Raw genomic sequence first — 14120 nt, forward strand, 5'->3', positions numbered from 1 at the left:
GATGCTCTAGTCTACATCCAGTGTGCCAATACTATTAAAAAAAAAAAAAAGCTCAGATGGACATGCTTAGTCCAATCCCAGAGCTTTTGTCTTCTGCATATTTACTGTTCAAAACAATGATTAAATTGACAGCTGGAAGACATCAATGGGACTACTCTCTTACATTTTCTAGGTTTAAAAAATGTAAGATCTCATTTTGTTTGCCAACAGCTAATTCATTCTCACTTAGGTATCAATTAATTTGCAGTATTTTAAATGAAGGTCAACATTTAAGGCCAAGTAAAATACATGGATCATCTCAAAGGTTAATTTGAGATAATAATTATCACTGTTAAGGTTTTCTAGTCAAAAACTTGTAATAAACATTGGGTTTTGATTAGCTGCTTATTAATATATTACATTTTAGCGTAGAATAAGGGCTTCAAACATTATGTGGACGTATATAACGACCACTCCCGTGACCTACTATGTTTCATAAGTTGCAGAAATGTTTTGTTTGATCTGTTACACAAATTTGGTGACATTAAGACACCAACACCTCAAGCAACATCATTAAAATTCATGCTGTGATTTGGTATTAAGGACAGAGGGCAGTAGCTTTTACACTGCGCCTGCTACAGCCTCGGAGAGATGCCAGTGTCAGCCTAAAACAGCAACATCATTTAAAAGATTAATAAAAAATCATGACTATAACAAAAAATATCAGTATTTATTTGAGCGAAGCTTCATGGGTAAGGGCATCTCATTGATCTGTAGTCTTCCTTGTCCTTGTTAACTGTGCAGTCAGTCTTCAGTCCAGAGATCGCATCGGGACAGGAGGGCCGGTGGTGGACTGCAGTCGCTTGTTCGACAACGACCTGCCTGATGGGTGAATATTATCAAAGCTTTTCCTTTCAAATTACCTATTCTGTTTGAACACACAGTACTAGCTTGGTATTTCTTGAAGTCTTCCATTTTTCTGGGAGCTATCTTGATTCACCTCTATTGGAGACACTTTTTTAATGAAGTAAGTTTGTCTTGTTTGTAAAGAGACATGTCTTTCTTATTACATTTATTTGCTGTTTAGCCCCTTTTTTAGAACATTGTACAATCAGTTTCAGCAGTTTTTAAGCTGTCTTTTTTTATTTGTTTCTCTATCCCTTTGGTCTTAATATGTCATGAAACAGTTGGGAAGAAAGGAGGACGGCCTCTGGGAGGATACAGTACCTGAACCACATCACGCGTACCACGCAGTGGGAGAGACCTACCAGGTAAAACTGCACACTTCTTCATCTAGGGCTTTAAATACTACACACTTGAACTTTTAATAACAAGGCATCAGGGGTCTGTGTAAGTGGTTGGACTTTTTCCCACTTCCCCTTCCAGGAAAAAAAACTTTCACGAAGCCCAACTCCCAGCACAACAATAACAGTCTGTCGTAATGAGTGAATTGCTGACAATTTCCTTAGCCCCCCCCACCCCCACCACACACACACCTAAATAAACTAGCCAGCCAGTCGGGCAGCTAGGTTTTACTTGGCCCCTGTTCCTGCTGGAACAACTGTCGCCTTCCTACTTGGCCCATATCAGTGGAGCCGTTAGGGGAGTAAGCAAACAAATAACACCCCCCCCTCCCCCAGCTTCACCTGTCACTGGTCGTGACTGACGGCAAATGTAACCTGGTCCAGAATTTAGAAAGAATAATCCATTAATCAGTTTTAGGTGTAGATTGGTGGAACTGGCTCAAAGACTTGGAGAAAGTGTGAAAACACCTCGAAAGTAAAGGAGCAGGGTTACTCAGAGGGAGAGGTGGGACATTAGTGAAGGGGGAGAAAAAGGAAATAGGAGGAAGGAAGAGTGTGTCGAAGGGGGAGTAGGTGGGCTGTGGGTTGACAGACAACGGTCCGAGGTTTTAGATAGCCATGGCGTCAGTAAACCATGACAGCAAGACAATGGTCACACACACACACACACACACACACACACACACACACACACACACACACACACACACACACACACACACACACACACACACACACACACACACACACACACAGTATGTGTCGACCTGTCTGTCTCCTTTACACACTATAGATTCTGCTGTAGTCTTGTGAGGACTTTCTGTTTGCTTTTATGCAACCCGTAATCCTTCAAATCACTTTAATCTCAACCATAAAATATATTTTTCTTCGTGTGTGTGTGTGTGTGTGTGTGTGTGTGTGTGTGTGTGTGTGTGTGTGTGTGTGTGTGTGTGTGTGTGTGTGTGTGTGTGTGTGTGTGTGTGTGTGTGTGTGTGTGTGTGTGTGTGTGTGTGTGTGTGTGTGTGTGTGTGTGTGTGTGTGTGTGTGTGTGTGTGTGTGTGTGTGTGTGTGTGTGTGTGTGTGTGTGTGTGTGTGTGTGTGTGTGTGTGTGTGTGTGTGTGTGTGTGTGTGTGTGTGTGTGTGTGTGTGTGTGTGTGTGTGTGTGTGGACATAGACATCACAAGCCCAGATAAAATGGCTGTACCTTTCACTTAACCCATAGCACACCTTTGACACAGAAACACAGTTCTTTGCACCCTTCCCACCCAGCTTCCTGCTAGTAGAGGAAAACATGGTGCAGAGTTACATCATGCAACTTTGTTCTTTTCAGTGCATTTATTATGTTCCCTGCATATCAATGTGTTTCTAGAAAATAAATAAACTCCATAGACATGAACACTCTCCGCTCTCTCCCAGGCCAGCGTCGGAGTACTCCAGCCCATCAGGGCGCCCGCTGAGCTGCGTGGTGGACGAGAACACGCCGGTGATGACGCCGGTTAACGGGGCTGAGGCGAGCGGCCCGCAGGGCGTACAGCGGATCCAGGAGAGACGGGTTCGATCGCAGCGGCATCGCAACTACATGAGTCGAACACACCTGCATACACCCCCTGACCTGCCTGAGGGTTATGGTGAGAGACAGAGCAACACACACACACACACACACACACACACACACACACACACACACACACACACACACACACACACACATCTAGATAGAATCGGAGGATGAAACCCTCTTTATTGTCACATACATGCACACAGCAGAGCACACACAGTGAAATTGGTCCTCTGCATTTAACCCATCCTAGTACTAGGAGCAGTGGGCAGCTATTGTGCAGCGCCCGGGGAATCTTGCTTGTACCCCGGAGGCAATGATACTTTGGATTGCTTTTTAATGATAAGACTAAAGTTTAAATGCCCTTTTCTTTCTCCACTTATTTTCTATCCCTCTGTCTCATGGCTCTTTCCTTTGACTCTCACACACATTCGCTTCTGACCCACAGCACCACATCATGACAACCTCAGTCAACACCTGATGTATGATCATATTCCTCTCCTCTACTTCCCAGAGTTTAAATACTGGGCTTACACACTGAAGTGAAAGTGGCAGATTTATGGCTCAGTTTTTCGCTCAGAAGGCATTTTGGATTATTGGCTATTTTTCTGAGTGTTATTCTAAAACTGGCCTTTCTTTGAACACGTTCGGAAAATAATGCAGGAGCTACACAACTATATTTTCCACCATTGGAATGTTTTTTTTTTAGTTAAGTGTACTTTCAGCCACAGTGAACCCCACAATACCCGCAGAGTCTGTAAAATAAATAATTATGTTAAGTGTGGTGCTGCATGCCCTTGATTTTTTAGAATGGCACTTTTGGACCTTTGCCCCCTTTTGAAACGACCCGCTGTGTCTACTGACGCTGGCCAAGGTCGGACAAAGTGAGTCACTGATGCCCAACGGCTAGTGAGCTGTCTTTCTCGCTGAACCCCCTGAACCAGTGGCTGGGTGTGGTGATGGAGAGAGGGAGTGTGTGTGAGGGAAAAAGAGAAGGAGAGGTGGGTAGGAAATGAGTTGTGCCAGTAGGAAGTTGGGGTGTGGGGTAGTGATGGATTAGCGGGTGCATGAACACTTGAGCCTGTGCAGCACACACACTTTTGTGCCAACATTCACACACACACACACACACACACACACACACACACACACACACACACACACACACACACACACACACACACACACACACACACACACACACACACACACAATATTCCAGCAGTGGCTCAGTCAGTAGGGGCTTGGACTGGGAATCGTAGGGTCGCCGGTTCAAGTCCCCGAACAGACTTGAAATATGGAAAGTGGACTGCTACTTGGAGAGGTCCCAGTTCACCTCCTAGGCCCTGCTGTGGTGCCCTTGAGCAAGGCACCGGACACCTCCAATCCCCCCTCCCCATTGCTCCCCGGGTGCTGCACGATAGCTGCCCACTGCTCCTAGTACTAGGATGGGTTAAAAGCAGAGGACTAATTTCACTGTGTGTACTCTGCTGTTTGCATGGATGTGACTAATAAAGAGGGTTTCATCCTCCGATTCTATTCATCCGTGAGCTGGAGGGAACCACAGATCTAACGGGTGATGAACTATTCTCATTTCTTTTTTGCTGTCCTCGGTTCTCCCAGTTGTTTACAGTATATTATTTGGGTTGGCTTCGAAAAAGAGTTTGCTTTTCCATTTCCTTTGGTTTTGTAGATTAATGGGAAGGGATTACTTTCAGAGCACACACCAACCTTTAAGAGAAAACAAGGCAACAAGGAGGCATCAAGTAACTACGTGCAAGGAAAAAACCCTCGTAAAAGTCTTTAATCGTTTTCCTCACATTTTATATCCTCTATTCTCTCGGGATAGTGGAGACTTGGAGAGAAGCTAAATGATTACTTTGGCACCCACTTTACAAAATTGTTGTCCTTGCAGTTTGCCTGTCGCTTCAATTATACAGGATTCCCTTTCTCCAAAATACACAGATTCACTATCCATGGACCAGGACTACAGAACAACAGTTTCTACTGTCGTGTTTCAGGGTTGTTTTGCCCGTTTGACCCTCGTTTTCCCTCTTTCTCCCTTCTTTAGAGCAAAGAACAACTCAGCAGGGTCAAGTCTACTTCCTCCACACGCAGACTGGAGTCAGCACATGGCATGACCCCCGGGTGCCCAGGTAACTGTTGTTTTCTAGTTTTCCCTTCTTTATTGTCTTCATTTTTAAATTTGTTTTGCAATTTCTGTTTATTTTAATTAATGTGAAGTATGAGTGAAATAATATCACACTGACTTGAGGAATATTAAAGGGTGATTTCCACATCAAATGTGAACTACTTTCAATCCTACGTCAACCCACATTTTAATCAAGGCTACTTCAATGGCCCTCTGTCCACTGGTTACAATCGGGAGCAGACTCATGTGGCTAATTCAGTCTTTGGTTAAAAAACCCTCAATGAACAATATCCTGACTGGGAGAAGCAAACTGCAGTGATACACAATCCCATGATCTCACATGACCTCACAACTCTGTCTTTATGTTTTTGTTTTGATAAGAAACCCCTAGCGGCCGTTAAGTGCACATGATAAATACAGTGCAGTGCTGACAGCCGGTAATGTATTATCCTTAATGTAAAACCGTACATATATTCCTAAACTGACAGGACCAAACTGGACTTAACTTTTTGTGTCCAGAAACTTTAGTCTTTATAGTCATATTTCAGGATCAAGTCCAGGTCAGCCAAACGAATGACCTCTGAGTCCGATGTGGAGTTGGAAGAAACATTTTTGGGCAGCTGCAGAAAATGCTAGTGGTTCTGCATTCAATCAAACTCTTTCACTGACGCTCAATAGCGTACTCGTTAATCACCAGAGACTTCAGGCTCTGATATTGCGTTACATTTTTGGCCATGTTGCTGCTCAGCAAAGAAGCACGTTCAGTTAACTTCCAGCTCACAGCAGCAACCTCTGGGTTTGGTCATTTTGGACAGAACTTTTCAAAATGACCCAGTATTTTGTGATGAGTGCAGCAAGGCATGTACTTTTTCCCTGAGGGATGTGTCCTCACTTAACACAAGGACAAAGTACACACACACACACACACACATGCATAAACAAAAAATCTAGTTTTCCTGAGGCTCTTGCGTTGTCCCAGATCATGGCTTAGCTTTCTACTGACGGGAATGTCAGTGTACAGGAGCGAAGAAGAATCAGAAAATTAGAGCAAGGGCTTTTTCAGCAGGAGAATGGCTTTGTTAATGTTGACGCTGCTCTTTGTTCTGTTGAGAGCGATCTGATGAGTTATGTGAATCTGCTGTCAAGAGAAAGTCTACGTACTAGTTCATGTGAATGTAGTGTACTTGGTTATTCAATTATTTTTCATTCAAAAAAAGATATTTGTTGAAAAGGCATTACGTTTTTTTTTGTAATTGTGTTGAAATCTGATCACAAAATGTCTACTCCTACCTACCATTGATCTTTAAAAAGCAGCTAACATTGCAGTATAGCTAACAACACAAATATAAAACCCATTAAAAGGCAGGGGTAAGGTTTTCTTCAAAATGTTGTATTGACTCTTACAAAAGTAATCCCTCTCACTTTTATGAAGATGTCTGTGTGTACCTGTGTGTGATATATATTATTTATTTTGAGTATCAATTTGCAAACATAGTGACCAGGTGCCAGATTGTTAGCATGCATCAAAGAGGAAGCCAAGATAATTAATCGCATAACGCTGAAAGACACTCATACAGCGAGGCAAATGGACAAAGATCGTTAGTGAATCTGGGGATAGCTTCAAAACACTCAAAGTTGGTGGTTTATGCTGTAGCTGTCAGTGTGATGATCACCGCTATTTGTTTTAGCCATATTAACAGTTGTATGTTTCTTGCTGATGGTTTCGGTGTGATTTGTTCAGGGATCTCAGCAATGTGAACTGTGAGGAGCTGGGCCCGCTGCCTCCAGGCTGGGAGATCAGAAACACAGCCACGGGTCGTGTCTACTTTGTCGACCACAACAATCGAACAACTCAGTTCACAGACCCGAGACTCTCTGCTAACCTGCATCTAGTACTCAAGTAAGTCTATAAATCACTGATGTGTTCAGGGCCCCAGGGCAGGATATTCAGGGACATTACCTTGGCTGTGGTTGAGATCTGAAATCCCAAGAACATGAAATATTGCTTTTTTCCGGCAATGAATATATCTGCTGTAAGATAATCACTGATGGCTGTCTTGGTTTCATTCGCCTCACCTTATATTTTTGTCCTCCTATTTGTCCTTTCCGCTCTTTTTCCATCCTTCTCTTCCTGCCTTCCTCAATGACGGAAATATCTTTGCCTCAATTTACTCTCCCTGTAATTTTTTTCTTTTTTTTAATCTACCTTTTTAATCCTTTACTTTGTTTTCTTTTTACTCGTTTATTCTAAATTGCTCTCTTTCTCCTTCTCCTGTGTCACTTTTCTTTCTTTTTTTTAAAAATCTTGTCCCATGGTGTTTTCAATACTCCAATCCTCCTCTCTGTCATTCCCATTGTTTTCATGGTCTTTTTCTCCCTTTTTGTCTTTCTCTGAAATGTTCCCTTCTCTTCTTCTGTTTTTTTCTTACAGCCCAAGTCCAAATGGTTCCCGTGTGGCCATGGAAAGCCAAAACACTAACCTCAGGTAACCTGCACACAAACACACACACACACACACACACACTCACACTCACACTCACACTCACACTCACACTCACACTCACACACAGATACACATACAGGCATCTGTGCAGAGATAGATGTGTTCCCATACTACAACATGCACTTGCTCTTGGGCTATGGCAAACATGCATGTGACAATGCAATCTAAACACACATGGTGACGGACGTTTTATACACCCGGGGAATCTGTCTGTATAAAGCCGTTTCAGCAGCTAGTCACTCAAAGCTACACGTACGCACGCACACACACACACACACACACACACACACACACACACACACACACCGTTAATATTGCGAGAATGCTGACAGTGATACTTTTCCACAGGGGAATGTCCAGTATGTGTGTTTTATACACGTACATAACCTTCCTCAGGGTTGACTTTCATGTGGGTGTCACTCAAGTCTGAAACACACTCACACAGATACACACACACACACACACACACACACACACACACACACACACACACACACACACACACACAGACTCGTGTCAGGGGCTGTCAGTTGGTCTTTCGGTGCGTTTGTCTGTTAGCAGTCTGCTTCCACTGCTGGCAGCAAACACAGCAGAAAGGCCTGATGGGCCGACTACGCTCAGAAAAAAAGAACTAAACTCGTGTTAGCATATGGGCTGCTAGCTTAGCAACAGTTTTAATATCCTCACACATTGAGCACACACTTCAGCAGTACCTCTACTGAGTAATAGAGAAAATGACATCTAGCAAGGCTGTGATATTCGTGTGGATGGAACCTGTGAGTTGTTTGAATCCCTGATACGATGAACTGAATTCTGGGTTTGTTCTTTGTGTATTTTGGCTGTCGGGGAGCTCCCTGTACTTTCTGCCTGCCAGTGTGTGAGGCAGGAGTCATTAGAACAAAAGGAACATGGAGAGATGTGGAGATTTTCCCCTTTGCTTTTTTAGTGCAAATTCTCAGTCAAAACCTCTTTCAATAACAGCGGCTGGCACGATAGACATGTTTGGGAAATCAACATCTGGTCATTTGGTCAAATAGTATCCATATGTGTCAGAACTGCCTCTGGTTGTGAGCTGAAGCTCAGCTATGTTATCCAGTCAGCATCATTAACTGCCTGTCTGACTCCTTATTAGGAGAGATTTGAGGCAGTCCAGACAAAGTTTAAGAACTTCTCAAAGGTCAAAATTAGCAAGCTTTAATTTCTAATGCAGCTTTCCGTGATACACACTGATTAATGAAAACAAAATCAAATCATGCTTTGATACAGACCATGGAGCAGCAATAACTGTGCAATGTACAACCCTGCACACTGTCGCCTCTGACGGACTCTAAAACTGTTACAGTTATCAGCCTGTCTGCTGGCTCATACTCAGGACATCTGTCTTTTATCAACACCTGGATTTAAAGATATTTCACCAAACATCCACATTAAACACACACACACACACACACACACACACACACACACACACACACACACACACACACACACACACACACACCGCTACACTGCTACACTGCTAAGATGCAGCATTGCATTGACCTGTTTCCATTTAGGGAGATTAAAGGTAGTGGTTGAAGTGGGGTTGCATGTGAGAGCCAGCTGAGTGCAGTGCCTGTAGGAACTGTTTGTGTTTCGTCTGCAAGATCAGATTGCGTGGAACAAATTTGACATTACAACATCGGGAGTGTGCAGTTTGCACCTCAGCCTACTGAGCCTCCAGGATGCATCTCGGTGTGAGAGTGACTCAGACGGCCCTGTTGCCGTCGACTTAAGACTAATGAAGGCCTTGAATTGTCAGACAGTCAGCCACAGCTACGTTACTGTGGTCTGCCGCGCTGTCTCTCACATGCTTAACCTCTTCCCTCGCACCAGCACATAGAATATGTCTGAACCATTACATCAGTGTTTGCTGAAGGTATTTTAAGTTGCCGATGGATTTAGGTTTAGTGGGCATCAGCAGGTATTTTCCCCACCAAGTTCTACATCTTCATGACATTTATATCAACATTTGCATTGATTTTTTAAGAAATGATGATTATATACTAAAGTATATTATGGGTGTGTGGTTATATTGAACTTTGAAAGATAAATAAATGCAAATGACTGGGTTAGCAATACATCCCACACATGGATATAGAGTGGGATACAGGTGGGTAGACCGGTAGATATAGAGTTATATTTGTTATTTATTTGCATGCACAATGTACTCCACCTCCGTCTTTGGTGTCAAATACCTTTTTGGTCTCATGCTGTATACAGTAAGTCAAATTATGCAGAAAGCACAGATTGTTTTCTGTTATGGCAACATTTTGCAAAGCTTTCATTCGTTATTCTTGGAGACTGTCGTAAAATGCGACATACTTTTGTCGGTACGCAGTCTCATCACTGCAGTCTGTCTGCTTCTGGTTTCCTGTACTTCCTGTAGTTTTTAAACCAACACAAGTGTACAGATGTGGTATTTTGCTAGGTGGGAAGAATGTTAAAGATCACACAATTACTGGCAAAACACACACATATTATCCAAGTAAATAATTCAGTGCACACACGTTCTGCAGCACCAGCTGATGCTCGGACTCATAAAGGGCCCTTTGATTCTCCAGGCTGGGTGGGGGGCAGAGTGGCTAAGTTAGTGTAGCTTTAACACCACTACACCTACTCAACACTCATTACAGCCCACCTGTGCTGGCTGACATTAAAAAGACGTTTCTCTCCACACACACAGCCGTGCTTTCTTGTGCATGCACTCCCTCACCTCACACACCCAGTCTGAGGATGGAGGACTATCATGACTCTGCAGGTTCAGGTGCAGGTGGCTTAGTTCTGGCAAATTCCTTCACTTCTCCTTTTCCTCCTGCTACGTCCACCTTGGAATAACACTAATAAATTCCTCTGGCTCGTGGATTGAATTTGACAGTTATATTTCACCCCAAGTGGTGTTTTACCCAAGCTGTCACAGCCATTCCTCTCTTTCAACTCGGGCAGATTTTCAGCTTTGCTGTCCTTGTATTTTCTATATTTACCATCAAATATGCAGAGCTCGTCCCCGTTTGGAAACCAAAGACGATGAACTATGTTGAAACTTATTTTTAATTACACTGTGCCCTCGGAAGGAAAAAAAAGTGTGCTTAAATTACGCTTTATTATATGGTTGTTCAGCCTCTGAGCCAAAGGCAACTCATTCCATTTTTCTTTTAAGGCCATCTTTTCTTCCCCTCCTCCTTCCTAAAGTGGTTTTCAGGACTGCAGTCTTACCCTTTCTTTGACATGCTAGCAGCCCCAGCGCCTGCCAATAAAATAAATAGCAGCGGACTTGATTATACAGGGATAGACTGGTGAAACACTGCACCCGTTTAGTTTGGAAAGCCCAAATAGATGAGGTTTTTTTTTTTCAACCCACTGAACCAGAGAACCCAAATGTACAAGTGTCGGAATAAGTGGGTGGCTATGTGCTGCTACCTCAGAAGGTCTCTCCTTCCTTAAATACACCATTTCAGTCTTGAGTTTGGCCAACAGCAGCCTCCTCTCCCAGCGGAGGACAGTAGCTTCTTTTTAAAGAAATCCTACGCTGGCTCAGCGTTTCCTCACAGGAGAATGAGGGCTGCTGTCCTGTTGAACGGAGAGATGGATAATGTTTTTATGAGGCCCACCCAGGCGTCCCACCACCAACACCACAATGAGGGAGAGACACCAGAACTCTGACCATGGCTCACCTTTGCCAAGATTGTAATTTAAACCCGACTCATCTTTTTTAGAATATACAGGCCCTGAATAGCAAGAAGAGAAACAGGCAAACATGGATTTAAAACAGTGGCTGTAATCTACATTTATCAGAAAATGTGCAGCTAAAAGAAAGGCATCTTCATCATCTGTGCTACTCCACGAAAACAAGACTGTAGAGTTGTAGAAATGTGTGTTAATGTCCCCTCTTCACCTCAAAGTATGAGGAGCTCCTGTGGTTGTATCTTGGAAGTAGTGCTTGATGGTGTGCAGGGATACCTTGTCAAATTTGGCTGGCAGGAGGCACCAGCTATTCTTACACCTCTCCTTTTGTAAATGTATTTTCCTCTGTGTGTATCTCTCTCTCTCTCTTTGCTCAGCCAGGCTTCATCTCCATCTCTCTGTCTTTCCTGCTAGTGATATTTTTCAGACGTCTGGTCAAAGGCCTGGCCTGTCCTCAGGTCTGGATCAGATTTACTCAGGACTTAGTGCTCTGTTTTGGGCTCTTTGCTTTGAGGGGAGTGAGGAGGGTGAGAGCTGAAGAGGGAATTTCTTACAAGACTTCCTAGTTCAGTGGTTGGAGAATATTTGAGGTAGAGGGTGTTGGGAAATTCCCTGCAGGACATATTCCTCTTTCTACTTCTATACATATGTTGCCTAAAAGCAGTACACCAGAACAAATATAAGAACTACTTATGGGAAAGTGATCATAAATGGCTGTAATACACACAGTCCAAATAAGAAAAGGCTGCCCAGGACAAATTGTTTAGTCCTCCTGTTTAAGTGAATTGGTGGATCAGACTGACTCTTGATCCTTCCTCTTCACATTATTCCTCCAGTCATCCGCCTCAGTTGAAGGACCAGGTTGTTCCTGGGATCCCGCCAGTGCCGCTGTCCCCTGCCCAGCTGCCTGAGGAGGCGGAGTGCCTGACGGTGCCCAAATACAAGAGAGACCTGGTGCAGAAGCTGAAAATCCTGCGGCAGGAGCTCTCTGCCCAACAACCACAGGCCGGCCACTGCCGCATCGAGGTCTGCCGGGAGGAGATATTTGAGGTAAAAATGATGAAATACTCACCTGAACACAAAAATAAATGTTACAATACACATGTTTCTGTTAGGAGGAGGTCTAACTAGAATGCTGCAAGATGTGCAAACGCCACCTTTTGTTCATGCTAATTAGAGTTTAAAGTCATGCTTATTTGTCCTATCGTTGATTCAGCTATGTTTGTGGCATTTCTGTCCAAAAGTCTTTCACTATGTCCATCCCAAAGATCAAGGCAAGGTGTTCCAATGTCTTTTGTTTATCAAAAACTAAAATATGTTTAGTTTATTAAGATGTTTAAACACAGAAAAACATGAAGTCTCAATATTTAAGGCTGAAAACAGCATTTCCTGCCATTGTTTTCAGGAGAAATACTTTAACTATTAATCAATTATCAAAATGTTGCAGATTATATTTCTAATAACTGGCTTGTCAGTTGTCGATTGATTGTTGCAATAGGAACCGACATGATCCTAAAATATGATTTGTCTCAAAAGTCTTCAGAAGGGCAGGTGTTCATTTTCAAAATCTCCTGGAACCTTGTAAACGAGACACCCAAACTTAAAATTCCTGGTGTGATTTAAACCATAAAGGGAAGCATGTGGTTCTCTGATGAAGGGCATCTGAGCACAGCTGTAAACATGTGCACATACATGAATGCAAACACAGAATTTCCCTTGAATTTGTATATTTGTATGTACTGACCATGACCATGTGTGCATAAAACTCCCCATCTGGCATTCACAAAGGCATCACATGCTGACATGCAAACCCCAAAAGTCCCTGAAAAACAATAACTGAATCCTCACAAACCCAGATCTTTGCATTTTACTAGCATTTTTTCACCCCATTTACGATGTGCACCAGAAAAGGGCCCAGGGCCGTGCAGAACCACTGCTCCAAACGGCTTTATTATTCTCAGTGAAAAGCAGAACAGAAAAGCCTTCACAACACCACAAAAACACTATTTCTCTGTAGCTTTTCTTCTCCTCCTCTGTCTCTCTTTTTCCTGCTCTCCCCATCATTTGTTCTACCAAGGCAAGGCATTCTTTCGGGATGATTTCAGCAGCTAAAGAGATGGGGAAGGAGAAGGGAGGGTGGGAAGGAGCTAAGGGCAGAAGTGGCAAGTATTCGTGGCCAGACATAACTTCATAACTACAAGTTGAGCAATGAAAAGTATGACTTCATCGCCCTTCGACGTGACAGCTGTGGAAGGGGAAAGTTGAGTGTGAAAGCAGCTCTGCAGATCCACTTGATGTTTTTTCGTGCAGGAACCAGAGCCGCAGCTTACCGCTGGCACTGTGCGTGTACAATTATACAACTCTGATTTCTTATCTACACTTGCTCTGTGCCACAAACGATTAACAGAAAGGAAATTTGTTCCTCTGCACATTCCCTTATCAACTCAATGCATGTGTAATCTCTCGTGTTCAGAGTAACTTAAATGTTTGAGTTTAATCTTACAGCCGTGATCTGTCCGGCTTACCCTGTTGCAGCAGTCAGATATTGTTCACTGTGGCAGGTTATTGTTTACTGTGGCCTGCTCTCTGTCCCTGTGGACTCCTGTGAGAGGACAGACAGAGAGATGACTCTTATGTAATCTAAAAATGAAAACACTGACTATTTGTTTAACTGTAACTGGGGGAGTGTTTACTATGGATAGATGCAAGGACAGAATTGCTAGGATGCACTGGTATAAATGTATTCTCTTTAAAGCATCAAAGAATTAATACAAGATTTGATGTTAGGAAAGTGTATCGAAATACTAGTTACCCTTACTAGAGCGTAATAAGTACCGTCATTTCGGGACTATAAACCGCTACTTTTTTCACACGCTTTGAACCCTGCAGCTTAAACAACGA

General features: G+C 43.2%; 1 protein-coding gene across 2 annotated transcripts in view; it reads left to right on the forward strand.

The window, feature by feature from the left end:
• Positions 1 to 14120, forward strand: part of LOC134864652 (E3 ubiquitin-protein ligase SMURF2-like) — a 50173-nt gene that overhangs the window by 28920 nt on the left and 7133 nt on the right. The window contains exons 7-13 of one of the 2 annotated variants that reach the window (XM_063883811.1): positions 757 to 868; positions 1167 to 1250; positions 2700 to 2911; positions 4913 to 4997; positions 6735 to 6893; positions 7425 to 7478; positions 12056 to 12269. In XM_063883811.1, coding sequence (XP_063739881.1) covers positions 757 to 868; positions 1167 to 1250; positions 2700 to 2911; positions 4913 to 4997; positions 6735 to 6893; positions 7425 to 7478; positions 12056 to 12269 — 920 coding nt within the window. The remainder of the gene's footprint in view (positions 1 to 756; positions 869 to 1166; positions 1251 to 2699; positions 2912 to 4912; positions 4998 to 6734; positions 6894 to 7424; positions 7479 to 12055; positions 12270 to 14120) is intronic. The other variant, XM_063883813.1, reaches the window with a different exon arrangement.

The sequence above is a fragment of the Eleginops maclovinus genome, chromosome 5, assembly GCF_036324505.1.
Source record: "Eleginops maclovinus isolate JMC-PN-2008 ecotype Puerto Natales chromosome 5, JC_Emac_rtc_rv5, whole genome shotgun sequence".
NCBI classification, from domain to species: Eukaryota; Metazoa; Chordata; class Actinopteri; order Perciformes; family Eleginopidae; genus Eleginops; species Eleginops maclovinus.